Source organism: Petromyzon marinus, chromosome 44, assembly GCF_048934315.1.
Source record: "Petromyzon marinus isolate PM22_M1 ecotype Great Lakes invasive population chromosome 44, UKy_Petmar_22M1.pri1.0, whole genome shotgun sequence".
Taxonomy (NCBI): Eukaryota; Metazoa; Chordata; class Hyperoartia; order Petromyzontiformes; family Petromyzontidae; genus Petromyzon; species Petromyzon marinus.
The window spans coordinates 4,417,765-4,435,816 of NC_133710.1; the positions used below are offsets into that span (position 1 = coordinate 4,417,765).

At 53.7% G+C, this 18,052-nt stretch overlaps 1 protein-coding gene across 29 annotated transcripts in view; it reads left to right on the top strand.

Annotated features, from left to right (window-relative positions):
* Positions 1-18,052, top strand: part of PTPRD (protein tyrosine phosphatase receptor type D) — a 226,045-nt gene that overhangs the window by 85,320 nt on the left and 122,673 nt on the right. For all 29 annotated transcript variants that reach the window (XM_032970552.2, XM_032970560.2, XM_032970556.2 and 26 more), the window contains exon 3: positions 17,706-17,851. In XM_032970552.2, the coding sequence (XP_032826443.1) occupies positions 17,706-17,851 (146 nt within the window). The remainder of the gene's footprint in view (positions 1-17,705; positions 17,852-18,052) is intronic.

Here is an 18,052-nt window from a genome sequence, read left to right on the forward strand (position 1 = left end):
TACGAAAGAGTGCGGCGGCAGCTTCGCTAATTTTCCTGTGTACGTAAGCACTAATCTCTCCGCCGCCTCGCTTTAATTACGTGTAATGATTTTTTTTCATGAGCTCACAGGCCGCTCGAGTGTACCCCCCCCCCCCCGTCACCTCCCCAGCCCCCCACCCTCGTTATTTAATTAGCGGACGTTCCTCGCCTGGCTTCTCTCTAACCTCTTGACTGCAAGGTGGACTCAGGCGTCACTCGCTGCCTGCTTTGCAAGCTAAATTGGCTCTCTTTTCAAACAACCGACGGGACGACACTAATTTGTTTGGCAGGGAAACAAATGTTTGCCACCGCCGCCGCTGAAATTCACGTGCGGAGGGAATAAGGAGAGAATACAAAAATAACGGTCGCAAAGTGACGCGACGCTGTCCTAACTTGCGAGCGGCTATCTCTCAAGTGCCCGGCGAACTTGTTGATTTGTTTTTTTTAAGCACCACGGTGGAGACATTTTAACTCCCTCGCCTGGTACGCAGGAGGCCGTGAGTTCGATCCCAACCCTGACACCTGCTGTATATTTGGAGTTTTTGCGCGTCTCTCTCCGCCCCGCGGTCACGTGGATTTTTTCTCCAGGTTCTCCCGGTTTTTTCCCTCCACATTTGGAATCGACATCACGCGTTTAGAGTATCTGACTGATATGAATGTCCACGTGATGATGAGCCACTTCGTTGAGCTATCATTTGTGGCCAGGTCGTTTCTGAAAAAGAGCTATACAGCTCAGCGGGCCATTTAATAGTTTAAGATTCCGTGTGGTCTGGAAAATTTGGGTTGCAATTCAAGAAAGACAAAAAAACCTCTAAAAACCCTACGGGTGGGGGAGGGGGGGTTTGGGGCAGGTTCGCGTTGCGCTGCAACGAGAGACGCGCGTCGCCAAATCGTCGCCGTTGTTTCTATCGGAGGCACCGGCACGCGTTTATTTTTTTGTTTGCCAACAGCAAATTCTGGAGAAAATTACATTTACGTCGAGATGAGAATCGCAATGGGCCCAAGGTGTAGGAGAGTAGAGGAATGTTGTTTTCGGTATGCAACGTCTACAATGAGACTCAAGACTATTTGTTCCTGAGGGTTCTGCTCCATTGGAAAGTGTGGCCAATACCAATAATCCACAATAGAGGTTTTTGTTTTGGATTAGATCGCGTAAATATATAAATGTGTCGTTAAACCCGCCACCAACCGACACAGCCATCTAGTAAGGCTGGTCACGTAAATAGAACATGCCAATTCGTCACTAGTACAGCAACACCCGGTGTTGGAGAGCCAAGCCACAACGTTTACAATCTGAGTACGACGTTTCAGCATGTGGGATGAACCTTCACAGAACACCTGGGGAAACACCACTCATACGAGGGACAACACTCAAAGCACTGCACGGATGGAGTAAAATGCCCATCGCGCCGCTGCCTTCTGTCGATGTAACATTTCATGTAAGGACCGTGAGGCCGACTCTCTTTCGATTGACGCCACGGGGTCTTTAACGTCCGCTGTGTAGCGGACGAGCACGTCGCAGAGTTGTACGGTTAATGCACACCGCAGTATTAACCGGGGGCGGCAGCGGGGCCTCGCACCGCAATCCTCTGTAGCAAGCAGCAAATCGCACCACGACTGGGCCGTGTCAATCTAGATTGGAAAATCATTTCTTTAGGAATTGCTTTTTTGAGTCTAGTTTGTTGTCCTTTCCCGGCACCACCGATCTAGCACAGTTGGTTACGAATGCTGAACTTCTTTCGTCCCGTACGTAGCCAACCGTGCTATTCGGAGGTGCGAAATGAGTTCAGCGTCCGTGCGTTGGGGTTCAACTTGAGCCGTAGGCTCTTCACCAAAAACGTGGCATTGTCTCCCTAAATGAAATCTCGAGCGGCTTACGGCGAAGGTAGCTCGGTCCCAGCTGCTGTCGCCAGCTGTTGTTTCTCGTGACATCGGTCCATTTAGGGTTTGCCGCGCAATAGAGGTTTTCGTCATGAAGCAATAAAAAAACAAGCAAAAGTGTGAGGATCCCCCAATTAGCTCATGGCTGCGACCTAAATTCAAGCGTAAAAAATAGCAGTGAAGTAGAAATCAGCCCGAATTCATATCCTGATTTTTTTTTTAAAAAGTAACATCGTATCTTTCTAATAACACCATTAAAAAGTTATTTAAAATGTGATTCGTCCGTTTCCTTAATAATTTCACGCAACTTGTGATCACCCATCATGCAATGTCTAGTCACGTGATGCACACAAACATAATTGATGGTTCAGGCCCCTCCGAAGGTGCTGGCTCCACCGCCGTCGACACTGCATGAAGCTGCCTGCCGATCGCACCAACACCCCAGCACGGCCCTCATGGACTCCTACTCTGTGCCCGGCACTCTGCGGTTGATGATCACTAATGTGCGCGAAACCGCCTGACCCGTCGCTGGTCGCCGCCCTTCGCGACAGAGGCTGAAGCAGAGATCTGGGTTTGAAAATCGAATTCTCGGCGCCCCCTGAATACGACGGCTCAATGTTCAAATCCCTTTCGCAACGTACTCGAGTGACAATGCGCTTGGCTGGCTCGCACGCACGGTGACATCGCCGGAGCGATCACAGATGTTCGGCCAGCTGACGCTGCGATAACGCTGACGACGTCTAGATGGTTCTCATGTTCATTCATTTATGCATCTAGACAATATGCCGCGATAATCTCATTCTCTGTCTTTTTACGCGTTCACTCCGGTGACTCGCTCAGACTCGCCCGCCCCGTCACGTGGGGCCGCTTATCCCAACTGTAGCAGCCTCCAGCCTCCAGCCCCCAGCGCCGAGACCCCAGCCCCCACCTCCTAAACCCCAGCCCCTAGACCCCAGCCCGCAGCCCCAGCCCCCAGTCCCTGGCCTCCAGCCCCAGCTGGGCAGCTGAGTGTCACTTAATCGTTATGCAACATTGGGCAAAAGATTTCCCGCAGAGCGACGATGAGATGAGATGAAATATGCTGCTCCACATTTTTCCGTGGTTTCGACTGACGCGGACGAATGAATATAAGGGGGGTAAGGGGGTGCCATGCCCTCCAACCCATGGTTATTCCACTGCTGGATGAAGGACTCCCCCCACCATCCCCAAGCCGCGACCATCTCTCGCAATCTTGCGATTGAATAATCTGCATAGCCACCCACGCGAGAGCTTATTTCATCGGTGCCATCTCCGCGCCCCACGTCATCCTCTCAGACGCGTTACCATTCCTTTGGACACCCTTGCACAACGAGGTGCTCCATCTCAAGGGATTTTCCAGGTGAAATGTTCTGAATAAATACAATTATTTGGCTGCCACTGTCAACAGTCCTGACCATCGGCTATCAGTTCATCACCCCTTCTCTCCACACGAGGATAAACAATTGAAGATATCTCTCCCACCCTCCTGCCACCCCCATGTGCCTCCAATTCAGAGGCAATTTCTTTGAGAATCTGGGAGTGCAGGGCTGTAATGATGGGATGAATCATCAATTCTTATGCTCACCAAACACGCTCTGAATCAATGCCCTTCTTGTTCGCACGTGCTCTATTTGTGCCTAATGGGCTCGCGTGACTGCTGCAGCCACGAGAGGCCGTTGTGTAGGGTGGCCCTGCCCTGCCTCATTCGGTGGTGCTATTGTGGCTACCTGTACGGATTTGACCCGGGACTGTCACGGAATTGGCATTTACGTTCGGGTGGTGGTTGGAAATGATTTGTACCCAGATATTATTTGTACGTGCAGTGTACACTGTACCTACTACACCGGCAATATTACATCAGACAACGGGACGTCGAAGCGCGAGCCCCCCCCCCTCCCAAAGTGCGGGGCCCGAGGCAGTCGCCCCGATTCGCCGTGCACCCCAGGGACGGCTCTGGCTACAGCACAGTTTTGATGACAGACCAAGTCCCGTAGTCCCGGTTCAGCCTAGAGTGGTGAAAAAGTATCAACCCTCGGCGTTGCCTCCCACAGAGGTGATGGTCATCTCTCCATTGGGGGGGGGGGGCATAGCATAGTAAATGCCCTCCCCCCACCACACGCCACCCACCCACAAGGCTTGGCAAATCTGTGGCCTGTGCAGCGCAGTGCAGTGGGAGGAATTAACGGCACTTACCACTCGCGTGCGTGCGCGGAGATTAGCAGGGGAAGCCACGGACTTTTCCACTTAACGATGCAGATTTTTTTTGTTGCTGTTGTTCGTTATGGTTTAGTTTAAAGACTCGGCCATGAGGAGAACCGAGAACGTCGAGCGGGGGGGGGGGGGACGGGGTGGAGGGAAACGGGGGGGGGGGTGGGAGGCGATGTCGCCCTCGCAGCGCCGACGGTGCCATCTCCTCTCGCCTCCTCGATCCGCCGCGTCTCCAGCGGCTCGCAGCTCGACGCGGAGCTGCGTTGAGAGTGGGGGACACGACCCCACTCCTCCCCCTGCCCCCCAAATTATCCTGACCTGCTTTAATAAGTATAATTGTAATGATGATGATGATATTTCGCTCACGTGAACGGCCGTGTCTCCTGAGGCGCGGCGGAAGAGCCATAGATCGTTGGAGACTCGAACGCCAGGCGAGAGACGTGTGTATGTGTGTGTGTGGCAGGGCCGTAATCAGAATATATATTCATATATGCTCAAAATGCCCCCCCCCACAATATATTGCTATAAAATAGACATCTGTTTATATGATTGTGGCTATGATTGTACATTATTAATCCCTCATCTCTGCCATTACATACAATGAAACAACAAAAGGTAAAAAATAAAAAACAGAGCAATGTAATACAATACACTGTTAGACATTATTGTAAAAAATAAATAAAAAGTCCATCCTACGTGTTAGTAATATATATATTTTAGGCAGGAAATGGCAGGAAATAAGTTTTCAAATTTAGATGTATGTACTTTTCTGGGGGGGGGACCCCCAGACCCCCTGGAAGATTTGGTCCCCCCCAATGATGACTCCATGGCTACGGCCTTGGTGTGTGGGGGGCTTTAGGTGCCTCATTAGAGTCGGTGTGGATGGTCGCGTCCCCCAGATGCATTGGGGGGCATTACAAGGAAACTATAAATGGGTAAAGGTGCCCCCCCTCCCCGCAAATCCATCAGAGCAAGGAAGCTCTAGAGAGCCCGCTCCCACCCCATGAAAGCTACTTGGCCTACTCTTCCACGTTGGGCAAACGTCTTGGAAATGTTGGGGGCACACGCCACTAAATGTGGGTTGGACAAGAGGCAGGAGGGTGGATTTAAGAAACTCGCGAAATTGCTTCAACTACCGCGCCGGGATTTCGATCCGGCATCTGACCGACAACCCAGGGGGGGGGGGGGGTGGGTGGGGGGGGGGGTACAAAATCTGTAACTTTAAAGGGAGAAGGGGACGGCGGGATGGCATACAAAAACAACTCAGGGTGGCATATAATTACCCGTGTCAAGCAGCAGTTAAACGATCGTATATGGTTATGGGTATTTCGCGAACGATACAAGCGGGACAAGCTCCGGGACACGGCCCCATCCTCCCTCCCCTCTCTTTTTTTACGATCAGAGGAGACAAGAAGATGCTCGGTGTAGTCGGCACTTTGCTCCGTTCATCATTTCGGTTTTTTTGTTTTTTTTATGCTTTGCTTTATGTAACCCCCCCCCCCCCCCCTTTTAAATGAAAGACCCAACAATTATTTTCCCCTCCTTTCCCCTTCCCTCTCTCTCTACCCCCCTCTCTGCCCCCCCCCCCTCTTTCTCTACCCCCCTCTCTGCCTCGCCTCTCTCTCTACCCCCTCTCCGCCCCCCCCCCTCTCTCTCTGCCTCCTCTCTTCCTACTCCATTTGGCTCGCTCTCTCTTTTTTCTTTATAACTACGACAAGTGCTGCACCTGCACGCAGCCCTTCCCCTCTCCTCTCGGTGAGAGAGAGTGAGAGCCCGACGGATGTTTGTAGCTGTGCCTCCTTGTGCGCACACCTGGCTCGCAGGGGAGAGACCCCCCCCCCCCCCCCGGGTGAACACATCCATATTCCTGCACCTCCTAACCCACCCCACGAAACCCCCACTAACCCCCGAGCCGCTGCGGCGGCGGAGCGATGAGTGAAGGCTTCCGTGCAGCCACGAGGCAGCGCTCCAATTAAGCGGTCCTAATTGGGCTGCGTCAGGGGCAGTGGCTCGCGCACACGCATAGAGACAAAGACAAAAAAATCCCCCTCCCCCCCGTATAGTCTTAACAGACTTTTGGGGGCAAGTGCTGTTATCGAGCACCTACGGTGAGTGGCACGGCGCACAATGGGGTGGGTGGCCAGCACCACGCCCGCACGCACGCATACACCCAGACATGCCCGTACAAAAGACAACAGCAGTCGCCATTCACCACCAAGTGACGGTGACGTCAACACGGCGCTTGTGCCAAGCTAGGTGCATTTTGAAGCCACATAAAGCATCGAACGCTCGCTGGCAGGAGGTCACGGGTCAGACCCAGGTGTCGTTATGGGTTGACTGACTGAGACGACTGACACATGCGCACCGCCCGTGTTCCCCGCTGTGCCAACTTGCTGCCCAGGACCGGTTCGAATATTCGCCGATATTATTGATGGTGAGCGGGAGTCGAACTCAGGAGCGCAGTGCGCGCGCGCACCCACACACGCACGCACACCCACACGCACACACAGCTGAGTGTCTGTACAGTAGGGAGACGGGGGGGGGGGGGTACCGGTGAAACGAACGGGATTAGGCGGTGGCCCCCACCGTGCAGAGCCGCGCCGCGCCGGTCAGAGGATGAGGATTACCCCTGGCGCCACCTGCCACGCAAAGTGGGGCAACCCCCCCTAAAACCGAAAATAAATCCCCGACTCGCCCACGCCCAGCTGCCCCGTCGCTGCCGAAGGGGTCCCACCTCAGAGCGACGCGGGACTCCCATCACAATTGCCCATCATCAATCCGCTGCTCTGGGTGAAGGCCGCCCCAGGTCATCGCCATCTCTCTCACTCACGGCCCTGAAGTGCAACACTCCAATGCTGCCTTGTGCAAATGAGCTGATTGGACCGCTCTCGCTGTGCGTGAAGCAAGTCGCTCGCAGCCGAGCGGGATACGGAGCAGGGCGTGCCAGCAAGCATCGGGCGACTTGCCGAGTTCGAGTTCAATTCCCGGCCACGGCTAACGTCTGTGGCAGGTGATCACTGAACCCCGTCTTGGACCACCCTGGCACTTGCCCCGAGAGTCTATAAGCCAACAGTCTTCGTGCGTATATGGCAGGGGGTGGGGAACGTCCGGCCCGCGGGCCTGTATGAGCCCCGCGAAATCATTTGGTCTCTGGCCCTGCCAAGGCAACCGCAAGCGAGACTCGAAATTCAATACATCTAGGAGCAGACCTGGAAAAGCAGTTGCGAGTAGCAGCAACATCATCAATACCAGCTGACATCATCACACGCCTCGCCAAAGAGAAGCAGTTCCAGCCATCACATTAGGGGTGAGTTAATTAAATGTTTGACCAAATATAACAGGCCCATTTTAAGTTGATAATTTTGTATGGCCTGCGAATGATGTTTTAAATATCCAAATGGCCCTTGGCAGAAAAAAGGTTCCCCACCCCTGGTATATGGTGTACGTACGTAGGGTCCAGTGGTGTAGTGGTTCAGCACACTGATGCTCTAGAGCAGTGTTCTTCGCGAATTTTCAGAGGTGGGATACCACTTTTTCCGGTAAGACATAATCAGTGTGAGGTCCGCCACACCACCTGCAAGGGGTTGTTTTCACATTTGTCCGCTTGTCGGTGGGGAGGGGGGGGGCACTTAAGGCCACCAGGGGCTGCCAGTGATCCGCGGGCCTTGCAATGAAGGACACCGCTCTCGAAGGTCTCGAGAGCGTATCAGCTGATGAGCGGCGGTAGCTATTATCTCGCATTCGGCCTGGAGGGGGCGCCGCTGCGCGCCTACCTACGATGAGGGGAGCGAAACTGACATGGCGGGTGTGGGGGGGGGGCATTTAATTCCTTGCACTGGGTTTGGGCCCATGCCAAACCACACACCCCACGCCACGGGGTAGTGCCTCCTGCCATCATCGAACGGGAGAGAGGGAAGGCGGAATGGGGGAGAGGGGTGGCGGCGGGGGGAGGGATGTAGAGATGGAGTGAGGCAGGCAATTCATCACGCATTTGGGAGCAGCAGTCTGTGTTGTTGAAGGGGGTAGGGGCCGGGGGTGGATGATGGTGGTGGGTGTGGGGGGACGTGGGGAGGGGAGACTGGCTGTTCTGCCTGCACAGCTCATGCATTGAAATTAATTGAGACGAAGCAGGAGGTGAAATAACTGTGCCTCCACATCTTGCACTCGATGCCCGGGCCTTTCTCCGCAGAGTTAATGTGAATTTTAAATTGTGTACCATACAATCAGTCATCCAATTAAATCTCTTCGGCCCGGCACCTGACACTGGCACTCAAGGCCTCTTGCGCCCAGGCTGATTAAAAGTGGAGGTCACGTGTCCCCGACCAGGTCATTGTGGTCTTCATTACGGACAAATGAGTCGCGGATTTTCACGCACTTCCCTCTCTCCTTAAGACGGAAAAAAACATTTTAAAGTAAAAAAAAACACAAAGGGGCCCAGGATCGGCGGGACCTGGACCGGTTCTTTAAGTGAAATCTTGAATGGTCGCGCGAGACGATGATTCTGCAGGTCGTTCGGCTTCGTTGATGCGACGATATCAAGTGTCAAAGCTTTGAAAGAATATAAACGGGACAACGGGGCACGTTAAATGAAAGTGTGTAATAAAAAAGGGGCTTCCATTCCTAAGTATCCTTGCTCTCCGAGAGGCCCAGTTGGCGGACTATGCGGACTCTCCATGCAGCACCGGGCAAGCAGTTTTCGGTTTTTTTCAGTTTCATTTATTTTGGTATAGCCCTGTGAGCCATTCGGCTCTTGAATCGGGTGCAACCGCAACAACAACAAAAATCATGAACAAGAAAACATCTTAAAGTGACTACATGACTGTGCAAACAGAAAATCGGTCTACTATCAGAACCGTGCGGGGATACTGAACCGTTCGATATTTCCAACACCAGAGAGCGGTGGCAGAGAGGCGACAACTCCAACGTGGCACTCCGAAAAGTGGACTGCGGCGTAGGCTCTGAAATTTGATTTTTAAAAAAGAAAAATCTACGCCGTAAAATGAGTTCATTGGGAAGCAACATCGCCCCTGCTGGGCGCACTTGCAAATGAGATGTTCCATCTCAAGAGATTAGCCGGGTAACATTTGAAAAATAAAAATGATGCCCCCCCCCCACTGCTGGCCAAAAATGGGCCTACCATGTGCCGCAGCGGGACAGCTGCCACCGAGGGATCCCCTCTCACAGGGCACCTCGAGGGGTACTGCATGGGAGCGGCGGTGTGAATATTCAGTTACGAGGACGACGAGAATGATGATGATGACGACGGCGATGATGATGATGATTATGGTTTGATGGGCCCAGACTTAAAAGCTTCGACTGATCCTTGAGATCCAACGCCGAAAACCGGCCGTGGCTCACACTGCTGCGAGTGACCATCCAAAAACCGGTTCTGGGCATCCTGCAGTGTTCGCCAACTTGCATTAACCATCATAGTGAAGTATCGTCAAATTATCCCCGCGGATGACACAGTATCGGAAGCCGTTTATCCTGCAGTTGATTGACTTCAAGCTCTAAAATGTTATTGAATTATTCGCATTGGATTCATTATGCCGAACCCAATTATCACTCACTTAAAACCTTGACGCTTTAATATTGTATTGAAGATACTGGCTTTAAATTCAGCCTTACGTTTGCTGTCGCTGTCGCTGCTGCTGCTGTTGTTTACAGTTTGGATCCTGTCTTTACTTTGTGTATTAATAATGTATGATATTGATCCCTTTCCCATTTGTTTAGCTCTGCGTTTTAATTCACCGCTCCGCGTAACCCGTTCGCTGCCGCCGCTGCCTGCACGCCGTTCGCGATGCTTGAGCACCGCGCTTTCACTTTTTTGTGCGCAACTGTAGACCACTCCGGATGCCCGTCGCGTTATCCATCCGCTCTCGCACGACGTTCAAATCCCCTCGTTGATTCGCCGCGCTGGCATCCGTTTCGCCACTCGGTGTTGTTTTTAATGTTTTTTGCGATATTCATTTTTTTGTTTTTTTGTGGCCGATGTTCTCTGCGCTACAGCAAACGTTATGATACTCGGGTTTCCCTTGCAAGAGAGACGCCAGCTCCAGGTGGCCTAACCGGAGAGATGTTAACTGCCTCGCCTGGTATGCACGAGGTTCGTGGGTTCGATCTCAACTCTGATGCCTGCTGTATATTTGGATTTTTCTCCGGGTCCTCTGGTTTTTCCCTCCACATTTAGAAGCCCACATCACGCCTTTAGAGTATTTGGACTGCTCTAAATTTCCACACGAGGAGCCATCATTTGTGATGGGCAGGTCGCTTCTGCAAAATAGCTATATTGCGGCTGAGTGGGCCTTACCTGGTAAAATTAAAAATACAAATTGGTATTGTGCAAAATAAAGTTCATGCGTTTTGTATTGATGGACGGTCGCCAGTCATGGCTCCTGGCTCCACATTTAATGGGTTACAAACTCTGTCCCTGACGACGCATTCCAGTGGATCACGTTGAGTGTGACTGGATTGCGGTAGCAGTGGATTCATCATCAGTGACTCCTGCACCGGACCACCATGACAGCAGTCGAATACAGTCCAGAGTTTGTTCCAGCAGACCCGTATGGCCGATGTAAGCATGCAGGCGGTGCAATTGCACCAAGGTCCATGGGCTGGAGAGGCCAAAGAACGAGATACAAAGAGTGTGTGTGTGGGGGGGGGGGTTGGAATGGGACAGAGGGCCTCCCACAATTTTCACTTCTTGCGCAAGATCCCGTGATGGCAGCCACGCTACGCCGCTGAACTGATTGAACCTGAAACGTTATTTTATTTTTACGTGGTAAAACGGTATCTCATTTACTTTATATTGTCTTATTAGTATTATCGTCAGCGTCATTATCCCGATATGAGTAAATAAATACGCATGTGCGCGAAGAGAAATGAGACTTTAGCGGTGCCCGTGAGCAGAAGGGCTCCGTTCGGTAAATCAGTGGCGCTAATTGGCGTCTATGTTGCTTGGTAATTTGTTGCAGTTAATTTGTCCCTTCTCGCTGGTTCGCTTCTGTCGTGTGCCACTCGTGTGCCCGCTTGCCGCCTCGTTGCGCCTCTGTGCCCAGGGTGCCACTGTCCGACAGGGACGTCGACGCGTTCCCGGCCGACGAGGCAGCCCCTTACACCCCCCCCCCGACCTCCGTTTCAGGCGCGCATCTCGTTCCCAACGACATCTAACGGGGTCTTTTCTTTTGGCGAGCCATTAAGGTTAACGGTTTGCGAGCTCAACTTCATCGCGGATAGAGAGACCGGTGATTGGGTGCGGGGTGGCAGCGTCAAGGCGGTCAACGTCGCATATGGGCGGGGAAGGGGCAAGCGGAAGGGCAAGGAATTGGGCGGGCGGGCAGGCGGGCAACCGTGCTGTGTGGGGCAAGCAAGTGGGTGAACTAGCGGGTGAACGAGCGAGCTTTGTGGGCCAGCGGGTGAACTAGCGGGTGAACAAGCGAGCAGGTGGGCCAACGGGGCAAACAAGCAGGCGAGCGAGCGGGTGAACACGTGGGTGAACGGGTGAGCGTGTTGGGGCCCCGGGTGAACGAGCGAGCGGGTGAACAAGTGGGTGAACAAGTGAATGGTTCGGGCCACCGGGTGAACGAGCGAGCGGGCGAACAAGTGGGTGAACGAGTCAGCGGTTTGGGCCACCGGGCGAACGAGCGAGCGGGTGGGTCACCTAGGGGGTAGGAGGGGGGTGAGAGCCCTGCGGTGTGGGTGCAGCGGGCGTGAAGGGTCCCCCGCACAGAGCGCGTTTGTTCCCGGGCGCCATTAGGATGCGGAGGGCTGAGCTCTGCTCGTTTGCGCAGCCTCCGCTCCGCGGTGGCTTTGTGCGTCCCGAGTATTTTGGATGCAAATTTTCGGGGGGTTGAGTGAAAGTGGCGAACGAGTTGGGAGCTCGGAGAGAGAGAAGGGGTCGGGGAGGAGGGGTGAGTGTGGTTGGTCTGTCCACGGTGCCCAGGCGGTCAAAATCAAGTGCGAGAGTACGGGGGCTTGCTCGGGATGGACGGGCTGGGGGTTGGGGGGGGGGCTGCTGCGTGAGTCCACGGGGGGGGGGGGGGGACGGGGAGAAGTGAGGAGGGCTCGTGTCCAAAAAAAAAGAGGCGGCGTGAGAATGATCGGCTCCAGAGATTCCCACATACAGTGCGGGGAGGGAACGGCACGAGTAACTTTAGACGGGCTGCTCATCCGCCAGATAGAGGAGGCGTGCATATGCACGTGTGCACGTGTGAACGCACACGTGCTGCTGCTGCTGGCGGTGACGGGGTGGCCAGCTTGTGTGGCCCTGCGAGCCACGTCGCCCGGGACGTCCGTGCCGACGGTCGAGAGTAGTCAAGGAGCACCGGTGCTCGGATTGATGCATCGCATGACCGGATCGGTGCATCGCACGACCGCGAGCGAGAAATGGTGGCGCGGCTTTTGGAGGTCTTCATCCAGCAGTGGATAGATTGCAGCTGATGACGACGATGAGCCTGCGGCCGCTCGAATTATCGAATCTCCAAATCCCCCCTGCCCCGCTCCAGACTGTGGGGGCAAGTGCTGTTAGCGAGCACCTATGAAGGCCGGAATGGTACACGAGGGGGTGGGTGGCCAGCACCACGCCCGACCGCCTTTGTCTCTCAAGTGGCGATGTTTACACAACGGACCAGGTAGTCATTTGAGGCTGAGTCGACCTAGGGTAGGCCCAGGACCGGTTCAGATGATCGTCACTCGTGTTGGCCGTGAGCGGGAATCGAACTCGGGTCGCCAGGTTTTGTATCGCAGCGCTAACCGCGATACCACCACTCCCCACTCCCCACTACACCAGCTCCACCACCTCTGCCCCCCCCCTTCGCCTCCACAGCTCCACCTCTGCCCCCCACCCCCACTTCCCCGGTTTTGACTGAATAACCTCGTGAAACGCCGAGGGAATAGAAACAGCAGGGCTGATGGAAAAATCAAAAATATCAGATCCGCGCTAATCCCCAAGTCCTGTGATTGTGCGGGTTGGCCCCGATGTTATCAACGCCGCACGCTTATTTGTCAGCCTCTGTATCAATGTTTGTTTTTTTTGGAGCGCGTGGCATTATGGATTTTGTCAGCACGCTGACGATGCTGCTGCTGCTGCGGCGGCGGCGGCGATCCCCACCACCAAACCCCCACCCCCTTGGGTCACAGAGGGCTCGTGATGCCGAATAGCGGTGCAGGAGAGAAGGGGCCCCAGAAACGGGGAAACCGAGCAACAGGTAGACAATTGAGGATGCCAGGTAGGATGGGATGAGTCGTAATCCTTAGCGTGTATGCATGTTGAACTTCTTTCGCGCCGTACGTAGCCAACCGTGCTAATCGGAGGTGCGCGTGGGAAGGACAACAACACGAAACACAAAAAGCAGTGGGAGAGGAGAGAGGGTGTCGAATGGAAAGGGGCAGTTGTTACATGGATTGTTGCTTTCCAAGACCGCGAGTGATGGGGACGGCTTTGGAGGGCATTCATCCAGCAGTGGATTGATCCTGGCTGTAGATCATAGCGACGATGATGGTGAGCAGTGGGATTTCTAAATAGATGCTGCCATACAGACGGGGTGATGAGAGAGTGCTAAATGTAGAAGGGGGCCAGTTATCGTCACCACCAATGTCGGTCGTGATCTGTCAACTGCTGGGTGAAGGCCTCCCCAAGCGGCCGCCATATCTCGCTGTCCTCACGATGCAACAATCCGTGCAGGTCCTGCGTCTCCCTGCGTCGGACACCCTCTCCTTAGAGGAGTGCCGGATCACTCCGGTGCCTTCTCTTCCCGTGACCGCGTTCGTGTCGTGTCCCCCGACGCTCCGTCTCGCGCGCCGTTTTTGGATGTTGGCGTGGCTCGCGATCGACGGCGCTCTGAGATTCAATTGTGCCAATGACGCAGCGTATAACGTAATAATATTGTTAATTGATTAGATTACAGATAGGGTGCGGGAAATTCGCCCTTCCACTTTGTCGCTGATCGGAGGGGTTCTGCTGAATTCTAATCATATTAAATCTACGCGCCGACCTGCTTACTGGCGCGGCGCTAAGTCTACCGTGCGTGACCATTTAAAGGCCCCATCGTCAGCACAATCAGCATTAGTGTCGCCTCATTGAAGGGAGGGAGGGGGGGAGTGAAGCGCTCAATGAAATTCCATTGACAATTTGGTGCGAGTGTCTAGAACTCTCTTAGCCATATCAGGGGGCGCCACGGTGGCGATATTTTAACTCCCTCCGCTGGTATACAGGTCATGGGTCCGATCCTGACCCTGGAGTTTGCATGTTCTCCCCGTGGTCACGTGGATTTTTCTCCGGGTCCTTCTGTTTTTCTTTCCCTCCGCATTTAGAATCAACGTGCGTTTAGAGTATTTGGGCTGCAATAAATGTCCACGTGATAACCCACTTCGTTTGAGCTATCATTTGTGGCCAGGTCAATTCTCGAACAAAAAAGAGCTACACAGCTCAGTGGGCCTTACCTTGTAAAATAAAACACAGTTTCGTTGAAACATTTTGTGGGTGCCATATTTCCAAAGTGATGGGGGTATCCGTACCCCCCCCGCCCACCCCCCTACCGCGAACGCACGAATGGCGCGACCCTTCGCGGAAGCGGCGCCGCTGGGGTGTGCCGGGAGGAGAGGGGCGGGTGGCAGCCGGCGTCCATTGCTGGCGTATCCTTGGCGGCCATCGTCCCAACGGCAGGGGCCGTGGAAGCTTCGAGCTGTCCCCGCACGCCACACATGCCCCGCGCACACCCCGCACGCCCGGGCCCCTTCGCGGCAGGGATTAGAGTACTGGCAGCAGACGGTGGTGCCGGCATACGGGCGTGACTAAGCCAGTAATATGAAATAATTGGGAGCATGCTTCGGCCCATCTGCTCCCAATCGTTCGTATACCCCCCGCACCCCCCCCCCCCCCCACGTCTTTCATGTTTACAAAATATAATCATTTAGTCCACCTCGTCGTAAAAGATAAGGGGTGCGCATCCGATGTCCGCGCCCGGTAACGCACTCGTCCTTGACCGGGTGTGGCCTTTTGCGCGTGTTTTTTTATGGGCAGACCGGAAGAATCGGAATCTTTATTGAGACTGCAGGAGGGAAATCCGATGAGCTATGAAGCTCTTTTTTACACAGATGTCTAGTATGGGCGGGTCAGCGGGTTTTGCGAAACTTCGCAAAGGCGAGTCTTCTACACGGCCGGTGGGGTTAGAGATAAAGGTTTTGCGGGAAAACCATAACGCGCCCGACCTTTCTGTAAGTCCACTGCTGGATGAGGGCCTCCCCGCCCATCACAAACGATAGCGCATTGAAGTGACTCGCCATGTGGAAATGCATTGCAGCTAAATACTCTTAAACGCGTGTTTCTAAATGCGGAGGGGAAAACGGGTGAGAACATGCAAACTCTAAATATACAGGCATCCCGTCAGGGTCGGGATCGAACCCACGACCCTCCTGTACACCAGGCGAGGTAGTTAACATCTCGCTACCGTGGAGCCCTAATTAAGCACTTCACTCCCGCTCCCCTGGCCCCTGAAGTCATTCAACTATCCTGATTTGAGGTCCCTTTCTAGATTCACAGAATAAAATATCTTTGTCGAGGTTTTTTTTTCCCCGCCTCATTTGTAGTCTCATTTTACACCTTTAGTCCAACACGTGATATAATAATTTCGTTTGCATATCATTTGCATACGTTGTAATATATTTGTAGCATCTTGAGCGTCAGAATGAAAACCGGAGAATTGATACTGTTCGTTACGTGCCTGCTAAATTCGCAATTTACTGAAGTTGTGATCCTTTACAGCCCCTTTCGTCAGTCCACTGCTGGATGATTAAGGCCTCTGCGCACACCGTGTCAGTAGTCGTGGGGGGTTGTTTGGGCCACGTTTCACCACGCTGGTTAACGCGTGTTGGTGAAATTGTGGGTGGAGAAGGAGTGGTGGTAGCACTTGTTGACACGAACGCTCACTTGGTGGGATGGTTGACACAGACATGCAAGTTTTTCTGTTAATGTCCAGGTGCATCGGAAAAAAAATGCCCTGTATCTTCTTCTTCAGAACGAGCAGAGGCGTGTGATTTATTTTTATTTTGAAAAAAACATCACCAGTAGCAGCAGCGATGTCCAGGATCTTGATGTAAAATGTCGAGGTGCTGCTGGCCACGACGAGAGGGCTTCGGCAGAGAGAGAGAGTTCGTGTGGCGCTGCTGTTCCTCCTCCTGCTCCGTTGAAGGAGCGTGACCGCAGTGGGGTTACTGTGCGGCCCGTAGTGTGGGTGGCATGGCCACAATAACATCACTGTGGCTTGTGTTTTCAATATATCTCTATGGGTCTCTATGAGTCTCTACGTATCTCTGTGATTCCCTATGGGTTTACTGTGCGGTCCATAGTGTGGGTGGCATGGCCACAATAACACTACTCTGGCTTGTGTTTTCAATATATCTCTATGGGTCTCTATGAGTCTCTACGTATCTCTGTGATTCCCTATGGGCTTACTGTGCGGTCTATAGTGTGGGTGGCATGGCCACAATAACGCTACTGTGGCTTGTGTTTTTAATATATCGCTATGGGTCTCTATGAGTCTCTATGTATCTCTGTGATTCCCTATGGGTTTACTGTGCGGTCCATAGTGTGGGTGGCATGGCCACAATAACACTACTCTGGCTTGTGTTTTTATATATCTCTATGGGTCTCTATGAGTCTCTACATATCTCCGTGATTCCCTATGGGTTTACTGTGCGGTCCACAGTGTGGGTTGCATGGCCACCATTGCACAACTGTGGCTGGTGTCTTTACTTTCAGCAGAGCTTAATATTCAGTGTATCTCTGAATAATCAGCTTTTCGGTGGCACAGTAACAGAGTGGCTGACCTTTCTGCAGTCATTTGTGCTTTGCCCGTAAAGTAACGCAAATTGTTTGAAGTAAATGGATGAACGTGTTGGTGATTAGGAGAGAGGGTGCACGGTGCTGCGCATGCTGTGTGAATAGTGTGAGCGTTGGTGCAGCGGCTAGCGCCGTTGTGCTAGAACCTACGAGCCAAGTTCAATTCCCGCTCACGGCCAACAGCAGTGATGATTATCTGAACCGGTCCCGGGCCTCCCCTGTGTCGACTCAGCCTCAAATGAGTAGCTGGAGCGAACCGATCCTGGACCTCCTCTACTAGATCGATATAAAAATGAGTACTTGGTTAGGTGTGTAAACAGCAGCACTGGGAAGACAAAGGCGGCCTGGTATGATGCTGGCCACACCACTGTCTCATTCACCGTGCTGGCCTTGATAGCTGCTCATTCACAGCATTCTCACCCAACAATCTACAAGCCTAGATGGGGATCTTGTCTTTATTGCCGTGTGTAATGCGGAGTGTGGCCGGTGCTGTAAATGACTAAAGCAGTGACTGGCACTGCCAGCGTCTAGCGTTGTGGCTCGCTGCATCTGTCTGCAGCCCTGTCAGTGATTGACACCGCGAGTGAGTCGCCCCGCGGGTGACGCGCTCACCCCGAGTGACCGGCCCTGCCGGCGAGCAACTCCGGAAACGTACGTCGCTTGCGCCGGCCGTCCCGGGCACCGTGCTGATGCCCGCATCTTTGTGCCTCCCCCCCCCGCCCCCCCCCCAACTCCTGCAGCGCCACCGCGGTTCACCCACCCGCCTGAAAGCCAGGTCGGGGTGTCGGGCGGCGTGGCGTCCTTCGTGTGCCGGGCCACCGGCGACCCCAAGCCCAACATCACCTGGGCCAAGAAGGGCAAGAAGCTGAGCTCCCAGAGGTTCGAGGTGCGTGACCTCCGGTAGCTCCCGCCTGGCCGGCGGGGTCCAAACAACGTGGCGACAGCGCCCGCCCACCCACTCTCGTGATAATCGTCACCTTCTGAACATCAACGACGCGTCGTTTTTTTTGTGAAAGGTTCGATCGCAGGCGATCGACGCGCGGCTTGTCTTCGGTCTTGACACGGCCCCCCACCTCCTTCCTCCGTG